The sequence below is a fragment of the Hippichthys cyanospilos genome, chromosome 2 (genome assembly GCF_059441005.1).
Source record: "Hippichthys cyanospilos isolate Australia breed blue-spotted pipefish chromosome 2, RoL_Hcya_1.0, whole genome shotgun sequence".
NCBI classification, from domain to species: domain Eukaryota; kingdom Metazoa; phylum Chordata; class Actinopteri; order Syngnathiformes; family Syngnathidae; genus Hippichthys; species Hippichthys cyanospilos.
This window is the reverse complement of record NC_142370.1, coordinates 8,560,170-8,575,994: the sequence shown is the minus strand read 5'-3', so window position 1 is coordinate 8,575,994 and position 15,825 is coordinate 8,560,170. Positions and strand designations below refer to the sequence as shown.

At 45.6% G+C, this 15,825-nt stretch overlaps 1 protein-coding gene across 1 annotated transcript in view; it reads right to left on the bottom strand.

The window, feature by feature from the left end:
- kcnd3 (potassium voltage-gated channel, Shal-related subfamily, member 3) overlaps nucleotides 1-15,825 on the bottom strand; it is a 97,860-nt gene that overhangs the window by 14,686 nt on the left and 67,349 nt on the right. Inside the window, exon 3 of the mRNA XM_088404959.1 lies at nucleotides 2,529-2,697. Within this exon, the coding sequence (XP_088261085.1) occupies nucleotides 2,529-2,697 (169 nt within the window). The remainder of the gene's footprint in view (nucleotides 1-2,528; nucleotides 2,698-15,825) is intronic.

Below are 15,825 nucleotides of genomic sequence, written 5' to 3'. Positions count from 1 at the left end.
GCAGTGGTTAAACCGTCCAGTTGAGCTTGAAGCACCGTTGGCTAAACAAGCTGGTTTACATGCCGGTTGAGTTTGAAGCACCCGTAGCTAAACGATTTCGTTCACCTGCCAGTTGTGATGAAGCACCTCTGGCTAAACAATATTGTTTACCTACCCTTTGAGTCCAATCACCTGCGGCTAATGTTGTTCACCTGCCGGTTGACTTTGAAGCGCCTAAGGCTAAACAATGTGTTTTGCTACCAGTTGAGTTTGAAGTACCCGTGGCTAAAGGCGCACGTGTTGAGTTGAAAGACCCGTGGCTAAATGACCTTGTTTACTTTTGGTTATGTTTACGTGCCTGTAACTAAACCAGATTGTTTACCTGCCGGTTGAGTAGAAGAACCTGTGGCTTAATGAGTTCATTTACCTGTTGGTTGGATCGAAGCACGTTTGGCTAAATGAGCTTGTTCATCGACTGGTTGAGTCAAAGCGCCTGTGGTTAAAGTCAAACTGTGACAAGGTTTTTACTTTCTGAACCTGGAATTGCCACTGCTGCAGATCAGTGTATCGCAATTCAAGATGCCTGTTGGAATTGGTTTTATTTCCCTCACCAGTAATGCCGGGGATTGCTTCATGTCCTATTATACAAAATTGCCTGTTACCCTTTTTTGTTAAGTTTGTTTTTGTAAGACCCAGGGGACATGGCTGAATGGCAGACACACCAAGAGTGGGCGAAGGGGACCAATTCGTTCACACTCAGAGAGACAGACAGGCAGAATTGTTGTGACCTTCGAAATGACACCTCATCTGGATGAGGTCTATTTGAGGAAAGAACACAGAGCCCATGTTGTGTAGTCCAGTTGTGTTAGTTCGCTTGCTTTGCCTGCTTCCACTTTGCCTCTGGCTTTCTTTGTCACCAATCCCCTTTGTCTTGTCAGCAGCAGCAGCAGACAGTCACTGGCTACTTCATTTACCTGCACAGTTGAATGAGTGCCAAAAGAAAACTAACACTCATAAGTTGCAGAGAAAGATATTTAAATGTGTCTTTTTGATTGTGGTTGTAATTTTCCCAGACTTATTACTGTTTCACATATTTTAGTTAATTTTTTTTTATCCACAAAAACAAAATATTTGCGACACCACTGAGTATGTTTCAGTGTGGAGTTGCGCACATTACTGCGGCGCTAATTAAAGTATTAAATCAATAGCTCTCTCATAATAGAAACATGAATGGATTTATGTCTAGGAGCTCTTTACGATGCATCACAGAAGAATGAGGGCAGTCAGGTTTGCCCTCAAACTATGATTAGCAGCCCCAGTTTGTATTTGGACCAGCTGATGCTGCTTACAAATTTGTCACATGCAGACAACTATAACACAATCATTTCTCATGCCTCTCGGCTAAAACTAAAAAGGCAATCGTATTGACCCCGTATCCAGTATGCTTGAGGTTTTGAATGTTCAAGTTGATTTATTGATTGATATTGAGTTTTATACAAGTCATTCTGGAATAAGTAACTGGCAACCCGCTGACTGCAAGGTGTTTATGATGTGGATGATGCTTTAATGAATTGGAATGACTTTCGGTCCTCAGCTGTGCATTATCACCTCTTAATATATGTAAGAAAAATTAGAGATTGACGTGAATTTGAGTTTCCGAAGTGCTGACTGTAATGCATGTGTTATCCCACCCTCACAATTTTCACAATGCATTTTAAAAGGGAGCGCAAGAGGCAACTGTAGGTTTTTTCATGCATCTGGTAAAGAAGTGCATGATCCTGTGTAAGTTTGACGAAAAACTGTAGCTCCCGCCATCATTTAAGGTGCACATCCCTAATATAATTTGTGAGCTTTTTTTAAGACTTTCCCAATAATCTAAACAGAGAACAGTACATTGTTTGCACCTGATTTAGAGAATTCATTCTGTTACCTCCTTCTTTCCCACATTAAAATACTTCAATACTTCAATAATATTATGATTGACACTAGCTTCATGATATCTTGCCGCAGCAACTAGCAGAGCGTCTCCCTACTTGTTATGTTTACTTTGCTCTTACCAGCTGCTTTGTGATGATGCATGCAATGCCTGTGCTCTTCAGAATTAAAAAAATGAATACATCAAAATAAAACCCAACAAAAGAATGTCAACGAAGAGAACGCTGGCTGGTCAAACGTACCATATTTTTCGGACTATTAGGAGCCCTTAAAATCAATGTTTTTAATTCATTCATTCCTTTAGACAGGCCATCTTATAATCAAGTACATCTTATTCATAGATATTGAAGTTGAATAAAGTTGTCTTTATGAAACAGTGCACACCCAAATTAGACTTGTTTGTTGAGACGGTGCCTTATAATCCGGTGTGCCTTACAGTCCGAAAAATACAGCGAGTCCAAAGCCAATGTGGTGCATCACCATACAACATCCATTTCAAAGAAAAGCCTAAACCTGTGTAGCGCTCTACTCTGGAGGAAGACAGAACTCCCCTCTGGGCTGTAGGTCTGAGGGGCCAAGCCTCGGGAGCCCAGCAAATCAAAAACGGTGTTCACCTGTACCTTCTGCGCCCGTCGTTTGTCTGCTCTCTGGTTCTGGTGATAGATGCGGCTAAAGTTGGACACGATGACAGGAACGGGCAAGGCGATTACCAGCACCCCACTCAAGGAGCAGATGGAACCAAAGATCTTTCCTGCGATGGTTTTTGGAACCATGTCTCCATACCTGAAAGTGTGGAACAGAGGCAAAGATGGCATCTTAGACACATTTTATTTTCAAATCCCATCAAATCTTCTATGAGCTTGAGTGACATACGGCTGTGAAAAAGATCATTTTGATTATTGGTTATGATGTGAAGGAAACCAAAGTGAGAATTCCCCTCTTTTCTTTTCCCGAAACCCAGGTGGCATTCCTGCACACCATTCACACAACTTATTCAACAATTCACTGACAACATTAACCTTTAAAAGCATGTGGCAAATGTTCACAAAAGTTATTCAGCTTCATTGTGCATGCTATATCTGCAAGTCAGAAGTGATCTCATTGTCGCCGCAAAAGGTAAACAAAACAATTATAGAATACTTTTTTTTTTTTCCCCCCAATGGAGGAACTGAAATGGGAATCAGATAAACACTGAAAGGGAATGGAGGGGAAAGCACCAGGGAACTAAAAGAATATATTGTTCTCTGAATCTCAACATTCTTTAAAGTATCTTTTTGGAGATAAGGCTGCAGTTTATTTATGGGGATGGGAAAGTACCAATGCCAATTGGTACCTGTCCTTATTTCAAGGTATCAATAGTGACAGTTGGCACTAGTAACAGCCACTCTTTTGTAGGGGTTTTACACGTTAGAAGAATAGAGACTTGACAATAATTTCATGAAATTTTATGGAAAAATCATACATTGGAATATTCTCCTGAGAGCCGGCCTATTCATTTGTGTTCACTGTAAAGTACATTTGTTTTTGATCTATATCTTTTGACTCACTAGAGCCACCCTACTAAGTCCTGGTGTCTTCCTGGTGACCGCCTGGCTTTACCCATTATATCTCATGTATTTGAATATAAAGCAATTGACTTTGTTGTCTTACGGAGACAAATTTAATGGCATTGGTACTTGGTTTCAGCAACTATTAACTGTCAAGAACTGGAAATTGTACCAGTGGGGAAAAAAAAGGTATCAAACAACCCTGTTTGTTTAAATGGATTTCCACCAGGAACGATGTTATTCCAAATGTATTAGAAGAGATTCCAAATCATGATGCAATATTTTAAGATGGAAATTCACCGGGACGAACATGAAAATGAACCCAACACAAGAAGGAATAACTAGTGGATATAACAAGAGGAAAACTGAACTGAGTAGCTAGTCATATACAGTTTTGTCGTAACATATCTTTTCGCATTGAGTTTGACTGGCACAGAAAGGCTGCAAACTGAGTTCCAGCTGAGAGAGAGCTGGAAAGGCAGCAGCAAAATATAGCAAAATGCTGTCTTTGTCTCGTCATTGTCACCCCTGCAGAAAGCCAGGTGATATGTCAGCCTGTGAAAATAGAAACAGACTTCAGAGCTCTAGTGGGGATAAAATGCATAAAGGTGCAATCACCGAGGACTCCCAAAAAATCCCTTCCTCAATCATATGTGGTTCCCCTTTGTTTGGATGACAGAATCTTGACTGTAATGGTGGTGAGAGGAATACAATGTCATATATTAAATGCAACAAGTTATAGTCACCATCAAAAAAAAGGAACATTTTAACAGCAGTGTCTTTTTGAGCATACATTCATCATGCAATGTTCAAACACTAAAGACAGATACTGTACGCGTTGATTATAGAAAATAGAGGATCATGGCAACAAGGCAGACAACCGTTTGCATGCTCTGGAAAAGCTTCAGTTTCACCGCTCACTCCACATCAGGCAAATTAATTTAAACATTTTAATTGCTACTGGAGTGTATTCCAGTGTTGCCCGGTTCTTGTCCAAAAGTCAGCTCACCTCTGGCCCTGATATGCTGAAAACGACTTATATTGTGTAGTGTTTAATCAACTGTCCGACTTTTTTCAAGTATAGGGCACACTTTAAATGCTTCAATGTTCTCAAAAATCAACAGTGAATTTGATATCAGGTGTGCTTATGTATGTATGACGGATTTCAAGTCAAATTTCTATTTACTTTTACCTTATGGTCTGGAAAATATTTTATATGTGTTTCCCTAAAAATGATTACATATTAGCAAACATACAATTGTAAAAGGGCAAAGTCTGGAATTAAAGTTGAATAGCGTGTGACCTATTATCTATACCGTTTATAACCCAGTGCTCCCCTTAAGTTTCCCCAATATTTCCTGTTCACTGATAGTACATGATAACCTGATGCATACTATATCTGAAAACTTTGCCAAATCTACTTGAATATTCATGGTGTGCCTTTTATATCTGGAAAGTAGCGATATTTATCTGTTCCTTGTCACGGTGTCCTATAAATCATAACTGGAAATTTCCCCAAATTGTCCTGTTCATTGAGACTGTGCCTTGATGTGCCCTATATCTGAAAATGTCCAAATATTTCCCTTTTTATTTGGATGGCACCTTATAACCCAGTGCACCCGTTATCTGGAAAGTGCCCAAAACTTACATGTCCTTCTGCCTTATGGTCTGAAAAATACCATACATAAGTCTGTGAGCTCTTTCGCTTAACGTTCACAATTTGAGACAATGACTCTTGTCAACACATTTCATACCCATCAAAAAGCAGATAAAATGATATGTGTTTTTAGGAGCATTGGGAAGAGTCAGTCTGATGGACATGCAAACTGAGGTGAAAAAACATCCCACTTCACTTCAAATCAAACACATCTTACACATGATAACGTGTAAGACAGAAACAAATTCATTGCCCACTCCAAGAACTTAATTTGTCTTTTTACCCAAATTGGGCAAGAACCAGCGCTGCATAGCATTTTATCTCCTCCCCTCTTCAGATGATCTTCCCATTAGAAAGAATGAAAAGCTAATCATATTCATCTGCAAGCCATCCATAATGGGATGCTATCAGATTGCTTTATAGTGGCTCTCCTCTTCTAATAGTACAGTCAATTTGCCGCCCCCATTTAGTCAAGCTGGCCGATGATGACATCTTTGAGCTATTATACATGGTACAGAGATAAAGATTTGCACACATTAAAGAAAAAAATAAAACCAGTAGTATAATGCTATGCATGCGAGCGATAAGTGAGGTTTGATACAGTTTATTTCCTTCCTGCCTAGATGAGCTCTTGTGTCTACTTCCGACCCGGGGAGATGACATTGAAGCAGGAAAATGAGCCAAATGTTTTGCATGGAGAAAAAATGAATAAGCAGTGAAAGGGAAAAATACTTGAGCAGAAGAAATTGTTTTGCAGATGCACCGTCAGTTTTCTTTGCCTACACATGCTCAACTTGCTAAAAGCTGTGAGAGATTCTGAAAATTTAACTCCAAGCAAAAGCACATACTTCCTCTGTACATAGAATATGTGCATCCGCACATGATCACAGGTTGAGGGGAGAAGGTCAGCGTTTGGTCAAAGTTGTCACAGCGCATCCAGATTGCGGTGTTAAAAAAAAAAAAAAACATATATATAATTGCAACTGGTTTAATTTGTAGATGCTGATTTTCATTGTGCTTCCAGTTGAGGATGAACTCGTGTACATGTTACCAAAGTACCAGTTGGTCTCCATCAGAAAGCGTAATTGTATCCCTAACAAGTAAAATCCATGGCATACCTGCAACAATCATCACGTCTCAGTTGGGCTTAGTGACAGGCTGTCTCCCCAGGCCTCCAACCTTCAAACAACATCCATCTGTACCATCATCTGACTTTTCATAGCCAGTCACTCAGGGGGAAGTAACCTGGGTGATGCATGGCTCTTGAGGAAAGGGACAAAAGGTCTACTATGATCCCACCAGCAAAGAGCAGCTACATAGATCAATCAATGAAGAGGGAGCAAGAGGAGAAGGTCAAAATGAGAGTAGATTGAGAGCAACAAATTAAATTTCGGACTGTGCAATGAATGGTGATAAGATTGGCTGGATAATTCCAAGACTATAATTTTTGTTTCCTTTGTTTTGAACGGAGGAATACTCTGAGCAGTTACATTGTACCATTTTATATATATTTACAAGTTAGTACCTTCTACTAAGGGTTCTGGACTTTGGACATCCTTGTCTTTATCCTTGTCATCAAAATCGTTTTCATCTTCGGCGTTGTCATTGCCGTCATCATCCCCATTACTGTTATCATTGTCGTCATCACCATCATTGGTGTCATCTATGTTGCCGTTGTCATCGTCATCATCGATGTCGTCATCATTGTCGTTGTTGCTGTCATCTTTGTCTTCGTCGTCATCATTGTCGTTGTTGTTGTCATCTTTGTCTTCATCGTCATCGTTGTCGTCGTTGTTGTCATCTTTGTCTTCATCGTCATCATCGCCGTTGTCGTTATCATCAACGTCATGGTCATCTTTGCCGTCGCCATAGTCGTCTTCATTGTCGTCGTTGACATCACCGTCATCATTACCGTTGTTATTATCATCATCAACCTCCTTCTTATACTGCATGTCGAGATGGCAAAAAAATAACAAATCAAGCGACTGCCCATAGACAGCTGGGATGGGCACCAGCAAACCAGGGACCCGAGTGAGGACGATCGGCTTTAGAAAATGGATGAATAATTGTCCCCTCACAAAAGAAAAGAGGACCTCATTACCGGCATCAGTATTAGCAATTACTGAAATCTTGATTTATTCCATCAATTGTTATACAATGCATTGTTGGAAAATTCAACAACACAAAGCATTTTCAAATAACTGTAAAAAAAAAAAAAAAAGTAACAACAAAATCTCCCAATGTATTAAAAGTTAAAGCTTCTATTTTTTCAACATCCTATTACAACAGGTCATTATTCAACATTTTTGTTGTTGCACAAAGGCACCACAACGAGCAGCTTGGGGCAAAATCCAATTCCTCGGCTTTACAGGGTGTGCCTTGGACAGACGCATAGCCTATTTCCCCATTTGCATTTGTCAAGTGACAAGTAGAGAATTCAGAGAAGAAACACACAGATAAGTTGATAAAGTGAAGGGTATTACTCTTTCACTTCACTGCACAGCGTGGAAAGGTCATTATCATCACTCACTTCACAGCCGTTCTTCAACTGAATCACAGAGAAGGATTACCAACATTTCTCTGCAACATGCTTTGACACTTTCGCCCCCAAATGTTGACTTTTCATATCTCTGATTTAACTTCCAAAACGAAGAACGTGCGCTGTGTATTCAGAAAGGATTTCTTTTTTTATTCGACAAAATGTGACCTTAGACCCTTGCAAACGTAATGATCTTGAATTATTGGAAGACTGTCAAGGATCGTGTACCGCGCTTTGCTTCATTGTAGATAAGCTACAAAAGTGGTTCATAATTGTAAAGGTTTACAAAAGAAAATGTAATAAAAATAAATGTAAAATTGAAGTCACTTGCTTCCAATGTGGAGGGAAGTATGTTGACTGGCTCAATCTCATTAGAATGTACTTACAAATGTGATTGAAAATTGGTTTGAAAAAACATTATGTTTGAACGTACTTGCAAATAGATTTGATTGTACTTGCAAGCCAAATGCTAAAAACATAGCCTTTGCCCCACAGTGCCACAGGGTATTGACTTATGCATGCACATGTAAAAAAATAGCAATCTATTTAGCATTTCTCCTACAGAAAATTAATCAATGTGCATTTTTCTAACAGCTGTATTTTTGTAAGAATTATTGTATTGTGAGGAGCTAGAGGGCGGATATCTGTTGGCTGTTAGCAGCCAGCGCCTGTTGCAACTAACAGTAGCTCATTTTAGCTGAGGTTATTCCATCAATATTTTTAATAAATGAAGGGAGTAAAATGAACCAACGTCCGTTTACTAAAATGGTGAGGATTAAATAAAGGTTATGATGTCTCCAGCTGATTAAATTAAGAATGCACTGGTTAGAGAACACAGAAAGATATTCCTTTCGACTTGTTTATTAATTGCGGTCTTTTGGCATACACACACACAATCATAAACTTGATGGAACACGGGTAGTGCGCAACTAGCTATTATTTATGGCAAAATAATCTTGGGCTGAGTCACGAGGAAAAAGAAAAACAACTGCTTCGAGCGCATTCAATGTTACACTGGTGCAGCATTCACTGACCAGTCATCTGACCGCAAACAGTGTAGGAAATCTGAAACACACTTAACTTAATCTGCAACAGATATATAAAGTATGTGAATGAGCAAAAGAAAATATGAAGAAAGGTGATATTTATTGTTTTGCTATATTTTTTACATTTTCTCTGAACTGTTGGTGTATCCTATACACGGTAACATAGAGAATACCAGAATTTGATCCTAAAATTAAGGGTGTGTCCTATAAAATGGTGTGTTTTTTGGGGGGGGAATTACGGAGTTTGGCTCTCAAACGTGTTACCTCTACATTGCCAGCTCCACACTTCCATAGTACACATTTATAAACTTCCACACTTTTTCGCTGTTTGACAAAACGAAACCTCATGTGATGGACGAACACTTCCTAAAACATCAAAGGAATGATCCTCAATCCATGAAGGGGAGGAGCTGAAAAGGAAATTAAAAAATTACGCTGTTGCAACATCTAACTAATGTTCCAATTGGTCTTAACTGCTCTCATGTTATTACCAAAGAAACCAATAAGGAACTATATTCCAAAAATTGAAAGGAACTCAAGGAATGTAAAGCAGCATGAGTACCATTAGTAGCGAGGATCTCAATAAACACAGCGTATAAGCTCCGCTCATTTATGTACCAGTATGTGTGTTAGTCTGCACTTGCCTCTGTAATTAGTGATTACCAAACTATTATAAACAGAACACTCAGGTGGAGCCACTTACTCGACCAACCAGGAAGCACAATTATCAGAGAGATTCCCTCTAAGGTTGAAATGTGAATTACTCAAACTTGTGCTCATGGCAGCCTGCATCTTGAGAAGCCATATACTGACAGAGAATTTTCCCTCTGACTTCCTTGGACTGATTAAACTGGGTCCTGACCGAACATGATGAAACTTTTCAAGAACGCAGGTTGGCTGTGTGCACACAGGCGGTGTCCTGCCAATGTGGGAGCGACACTGATGAGACATTGAGGAAGACTGTTTTTAATGAAGAAACTAAAAATACTATGTCTTCTATTAAGGTGAGCAACCCACCCAAAAAATTATGTGCAGCCCCGTCTATATATTATTTGTTATGGTAAGGTTTTTTGACGGTGAGTTGTATGTCATGTATTAACTACTGTTGCTGCGATTTGTTTGACATACTGTATTTTTCTTGACGTGTACATCAAATAAGCGATTATACAGGGCAACCCCCCTCACCCAATAAAAAAAAGTGCTTTGAGTATTTTTTTAATTGAGGAACTCAAATTATACGAGGACCCTTTTTCTCCCGAGTGGACACACTTCACAATTGATTATCTCACAGTGTTTAAAATCTTTCGAATTCTACTGGACCACCATGTAAGGATACCATCAGTAAAGGCTGCTGGTAATTAAAACCGTCAAGCCGTCTATCTCTGTGAGTCGGAGTCACGTTGTAGTAGGTGCGGAGTCGCCAAGGAGCTGGGACACAATTACGCTGATATGTGGTTCAATTAGGCTGCCGACAAGAGAAAACCGCACTGGGCTGAATTATGGATATCTGGAGAAATACAAAGATTAATTAGCAAATGTTTAATTAAAGTAAATTGATAGCCTCTGAAACACTGTGTCTCATGATATCGTTCACTTGATATGAACAAGCGATCCAGTGAAGGACTGGCGTTAACATGAATGTGATGATTAACTTCATCAGTTTAACAACAATCCACAGTATATTTTTCATATTTTCCGCATAAATTAGACCAAAACTACATCTTTCACTTTTTGTGTTGAATTTAATATTTACTTTTACAAATGATTGGCATCAAGAGTATTAAAAATGGCTGAAATTAAAATGATTTTAGAGCTATGAGAATTGCGCATGGTGCCAGCGATATTCTCTAATTTTCCAAGTCCTTGTGATTGCATTTTTATAAACATGCTAATTAGTGAAAACGACTAAAGCCAGCTATTTTTACATCTCCACTTGATTCCTGTAATGCGCTTTACTTTGGAGTCAGCATGTCCTCTTTTAACAATCTCCAGTTGGGTCGAAATGTTTCTTATTAACTCTCAACCCGGACGATTAAGAAGAAACATAAAACACATTTTGGCCTTCTTCCTCTGGCTCTATTTGCATTCAACAATTCATTTTAAGATTATTTTATTTATTTTTCAATCTCAAAATGGTCTTGTCCCACATTTGTAATCTTGAACCGATCCATTTGGAAAGTACTTCCTCAGGTAAACTCTGCTTCTGGAGGTACCAAAGTCAAGGGGGAAGATTTGATTTCAGGTTTTTATCGTTTCATATTACTTTTCTCCTACTTTGGTTGTTGGAAAAGCGCCTTATAAATAACGTTGACATGAGTTAATTGACTATTTCTTTCATCTCTTCGTGTAGTTCAAGAGAGAGCAACACACAAACTCTAAGGCTCAAGAATGAGCATAATTTCACGCATTTATAACATTTGTATAGCGAAACCAGCATGTGACTTTCCTCTGCTCTCGAAGCCATGCTGCTATTGCACCAGAATAAATTGCAGTACATCTCAGCAGCATGTCTTCAGATTTCGCTCCTACTCTTCAATCTACTTCCAGTGCTTGGCCTCCGCTGCGAGCCATGTTGGGGAATGACAACAAGTAAGGCTGTGCCGAAAGATAAGAGTGGAACTGAAAGGAGTGAGACAGCGTAAGGAGTTCAGAGGTCATTTAAATGGAGCCAAGGTCATAGCAGCAAGGTCTTTGCTAAGCATACCGCGGCACACATTCATGCTGTGTCACGGGGGTGCACGGCGGGTGTGAACGCCGGCGTGGTTGCGGAGGACCCAAAAGCAGGGGAGCGTCGGGACAGGGGGTTGATGAAATCCATGTTTATTAATACAACGAACGGGAACAAAAAGCGGGAAAAACAGGACGGCAAAAACTAAGGGCGCAGGCCAGCTGGAAAAACGGAAAACAAACACTACGGGCAGGCTGGCAGGAATACACGAAACTGATGGGCGAGACGAGACGGGACTACAAGACGACAATGACCTGACACGACAGAGACAATGATCCGACACGGGCTGTAACAGACACTAGGCTTAAATACATTCACAAACTAATCAAACTAACACATGGCAGCTGGGCAGGGACAACAGGCAAAGGGAGCAGATTGGAGGACACGAGGCGCAGGTAACAGACAGGTGGACTAAATCAAAACCAACGCAGGGAGACGCGACAGGGGCAGAAACCGGAACTATAAACGTAAACAGAAACAGAACCCCTCAAAATAAACCCACAACCCAACAAACCATGACAGAACCCCCCTCTCAAGGGACGGATCCCAGACGTCCCAAAACAAACCGACAAGCAACCAAAACCGAGGCAGGGCGGGCGGAAGGGGGACCGGAGGAGGGCACAGAAAAAAAAACAAAACAAAAACAGTCCAAAAGCACTCCATGTGCCATACGGGGTACACCTGAGGCTGAAAGTCCGGAGGGCGACCCAGTCGCCAGTGCAGATGAGGCCAGCAGGGCGAGTCAGGCGGACGACCCGGTCTCCAGAGCAGATGAGCCCGGCAGGGCGAGTCAGGCGGACGGGCCGGTCGCCAAACAAGAGGTGCCCTGCGGGGCGAGTCAGGGGGGCGACCCGGTCGCCAGACGAGAGGTGCCCGGCGAGGCGAATCAGGCGGGCGGCCAGGACGCCAGAGCAGATGTGCCCGGCGGGCCGAGTCAGGCGGGCGACCTGGGCGCCCGATGGCGAACAGCAAGCCACCCCAGGTAGGCTTGTATCCCGGTTGCCCCTGGAGATCGGCAGGCGGGGCGTCAGGCGAGAGCGGAGGCGTCGGCTGGACGCCGTCAGGCGAGAGCGGAGGCGTCGGCTGGACGCCGTCAGGCGAGAGCGGAGGCGTCGGCTGGACGCCGTCAGGCGAGAGCGGAGGCGTCGGCTGGACGCAGTCAGGCCAGAGCGGAGGCGTCGGCTGGACGCAGTCAGGCCAGAGCGGAGGCGTCGGCTGGACGCAGTCAGGCCAGAGCGGAGGCGTCGGCTGGACGCAGTCAGGCCGGTGCGGAGGCGTCGGCTGGACGCCGTCAGGCAGGTGCGGAGGCGTCGGCTGGACGCCGTCAGGCAGGTGCGGAGGCGTCGGCTGGACGCCGTCAGGCAGGTGCGGAGGCGTCGGCTGGACGCCGTCAGGCAGGTGCGGAGGCGTCGGCTGGACGCCGTCAGGCAGGTGCGGAGGCGTCGGCTGGACGCCGTCAGGCCGGTGCGGAGGCGTCGGCTGGACGCCGTCAGGCAGGTGCGGAGGCGTCGGCTGGACGCCGTCAGGCAGGTGCGGAGGCGTCGGCTGGACGCCGTCAGGCAGGTGCGGAGGCGTCGTCGGGGTGCCATCAGGGAACAGCCACTGGGTGCAGGCCACAGACACGAGTGAGAGCACGAGACTGACCTGGGACAGGGGCGACCACGGGGGACCGTCTGGCATCTCTGTCGTCTGCGGCAATGGTGGCATGGCTGACAGCCCAGGCGACTGCGGCTGCCCCGCCGAGGCTGGCGGCTCAGGAGGCTGTGGCAGCGGCGCCGTGGCTGGCAGCACAGGGAACGGCCGGCTGGACAGAGACAGCCACTGGGGGCCAATCAGAAACGGCGGGGATGCCAGGAGACTGACTTGGGATGACTGAGGCAGACTGGCGACTGGCTCGGGAGGCCGACGGGCGACTGGCTCGGGAGGCAGACGGGCGACTGGCTCGGGAGGCAGACGGGCGACTGGCTCGGGAGGCAGACGGGCGACTGGCTCGGGAGGCAGACGGGCGACTGGCTCGGGAGGCAGACGGGCGACTGGCTCGGGAGGCAGACGGGCAGGGTTCACAGAGGCCAGGGACCGGCTCGCAGGGTTCACAGAGGCCGGGGACCGGCTCGCAGGGTTCACAGAGGCCGGGGACCGGCTCGCAGGGTTCACAGAGGCCGGGGACCGGCTCGCAGGGTTCACAGAGGCCGGGGACCGGCTCGCAGGGGTCACAGAGGCCGGGGACCGGCTCGCAGGGGTCACAGAGGCCGGGGACCGGCTCGCAGGGGTCACAGAGGCCGGGGCCCGGCTCGCAGGGGTCACAGAGGCCGGGGCCCGGCTCGCAGGGGTCACAGAGGCCGGGGCCCGGCTCGCAGGGGTCACAGAGACCGGGGCCCGGCTCGCAGGGGTCACAGAGGCCGGGGCCCGGCTCGCAGGGGTCACAGAGGCCGGGGTCCGGCTCGCAGGGTTCACAGAGGCCGGGCGCCGGCTCGCAGGGTTCACAGAGGCCGGGCGCCGGCTCGCAGGGTTCACAGAGGCCGGGCGCCGGCTCGCAGGGTTCACAGAGGCCGGGCGCCGGCTCGCAGGGACAGGTAGCCGCCTTGGCGCAGGGACAGGGGCGGGTAGCCGCCTTGGCGCAGGGACAGGGGTGGGTAGCCGTCTTGGCGCAGGGACAGGGGCAGGTGCCGCTTCAGCCCGCCGGCAGGAAGGTTGGGGAACAGAGACAGGTGGTACAGACGCGACAGGAGCTTGGGATAGGGTGCAAGAAGAGGGTGGTACAGGACAGGAGGAAGTAGGCAGGGCGCGGCAAGAGGGGGACACAGAGACAGGAGGGAACGGATCGGAAGGCTGAACAGATGGGTTCTGGTGGTCACTGGGGCGGTGGCCTTTTCGCGGGCCCCTCCACCGGCGGCCACGAAATGCCAACCGGGAGCCCACGAAAAGGTCACGGTCAAATAGGGGCTCTGAATCGGAGTCTTCGGACGAACTGTAAAAGGACTGGCCGGACTGATAGTCAAAATCTGAATCAAAATCATAATCAGAGGTGCACGGGCTCGAATACGGAATATGATAAAAAGTGTTGACGGAAGAGGGACGCGGGTAAACAAAATCAGGACCGGTACTGGAACGAAACGTGACGAAGGGAGGGCAATCCTCGATGTCGGAAAAATTAGACTCTAACGTGTAGTGAGGAGCGCGAGCAGGAGAGGAAGAGTGATCAGGTGGACGGACGGAAGGTGAACTACGCAAATCAGCGAAATCGGAACTACAAAAAACGTGCGGGGACAGAATCGTGTCGTAAGGGAGGACGGAGGAACACGAGGGAAACGCGGAAGTGACGGACGCGGGGGACAGATCAGAAGCGGGGACAGGCGCGGACTCCGAGGGGAAAGACACGGAAGAAAAAACAAGAGGTCTTACACTGGGGGAACGGGGCTGGCCGGCGGGCTGAGAGCGGATGCGGACGGGGCGGCGGCGTCGTGTCCGCCGCCGCGGGCTTCCCGCTGGGTCCTGCGTTGGTCGGATCATTCTGTCACGGGGGTGCACGGCGGGTGTGAACGCCGGCGTGGTTGCGGAGGACCCAAAAGCAGGGGAGCGTCGGGACAGGGGGTTGATGAAATCCATGTTTATTAATACAACGAACGGGAACAAAAAGCGGGAAAAACAGGACGGCAAAAACTAAGGGCGCAGGCCAGCTGGAAAAACGGAAAACAAACACTACGGGCAGGCTGGCAGGAATACACGAAACTGATGGGCGAGACGAGACGGGACTACAAGACGACAATGACCTGACACGACAGAGACAATGATCCGACACGGGCTGTAACAGACACTAGGCTTAAATACATTCACAAACTAATCAAACTAACACATGGCAGCTGGGCAGGGACAACAGGCAAAGGGAGCAGATTGGAGGACACGAGGCGCAGGTAACAGACAGGTGGACTAAATCAAAACCAACGCAGGGAGACGCGACAGGGGCAGAAACCGGAACTATAAACGTAAACAGAAACAGAACCCCTCAAAATAAACCCACAACCCAACAAACCATGACATGCTGGGATCAAAGTGAAAAAAAGTAGATGGAAGGAAAAAAATACATGAAAGGAGCATTCCTGCAGGGAGGAAGGAAAAAGGGGGCGCCGGGCTTTCTGAGATAAAGTGATGAGAAGAGATGGGTGGCAAAATACCTTTCACCCATTTCCCCATTATTCTATTCATGCTTATGATTGAGGTTTTATCTTATAATGTCTTAAAAGTGTTACTTGATGTGCTAGAGCTACCAATTTGCAAAGTGCATATAAGTGTAACCCTATAGCATCAAACTAAAAGCCTACGCAGTTATTTTCTTCATCTTTGCATCGACTGCAGTCTGCCAATAAGGTGTCAATTGTACACACAAATCCACTAAA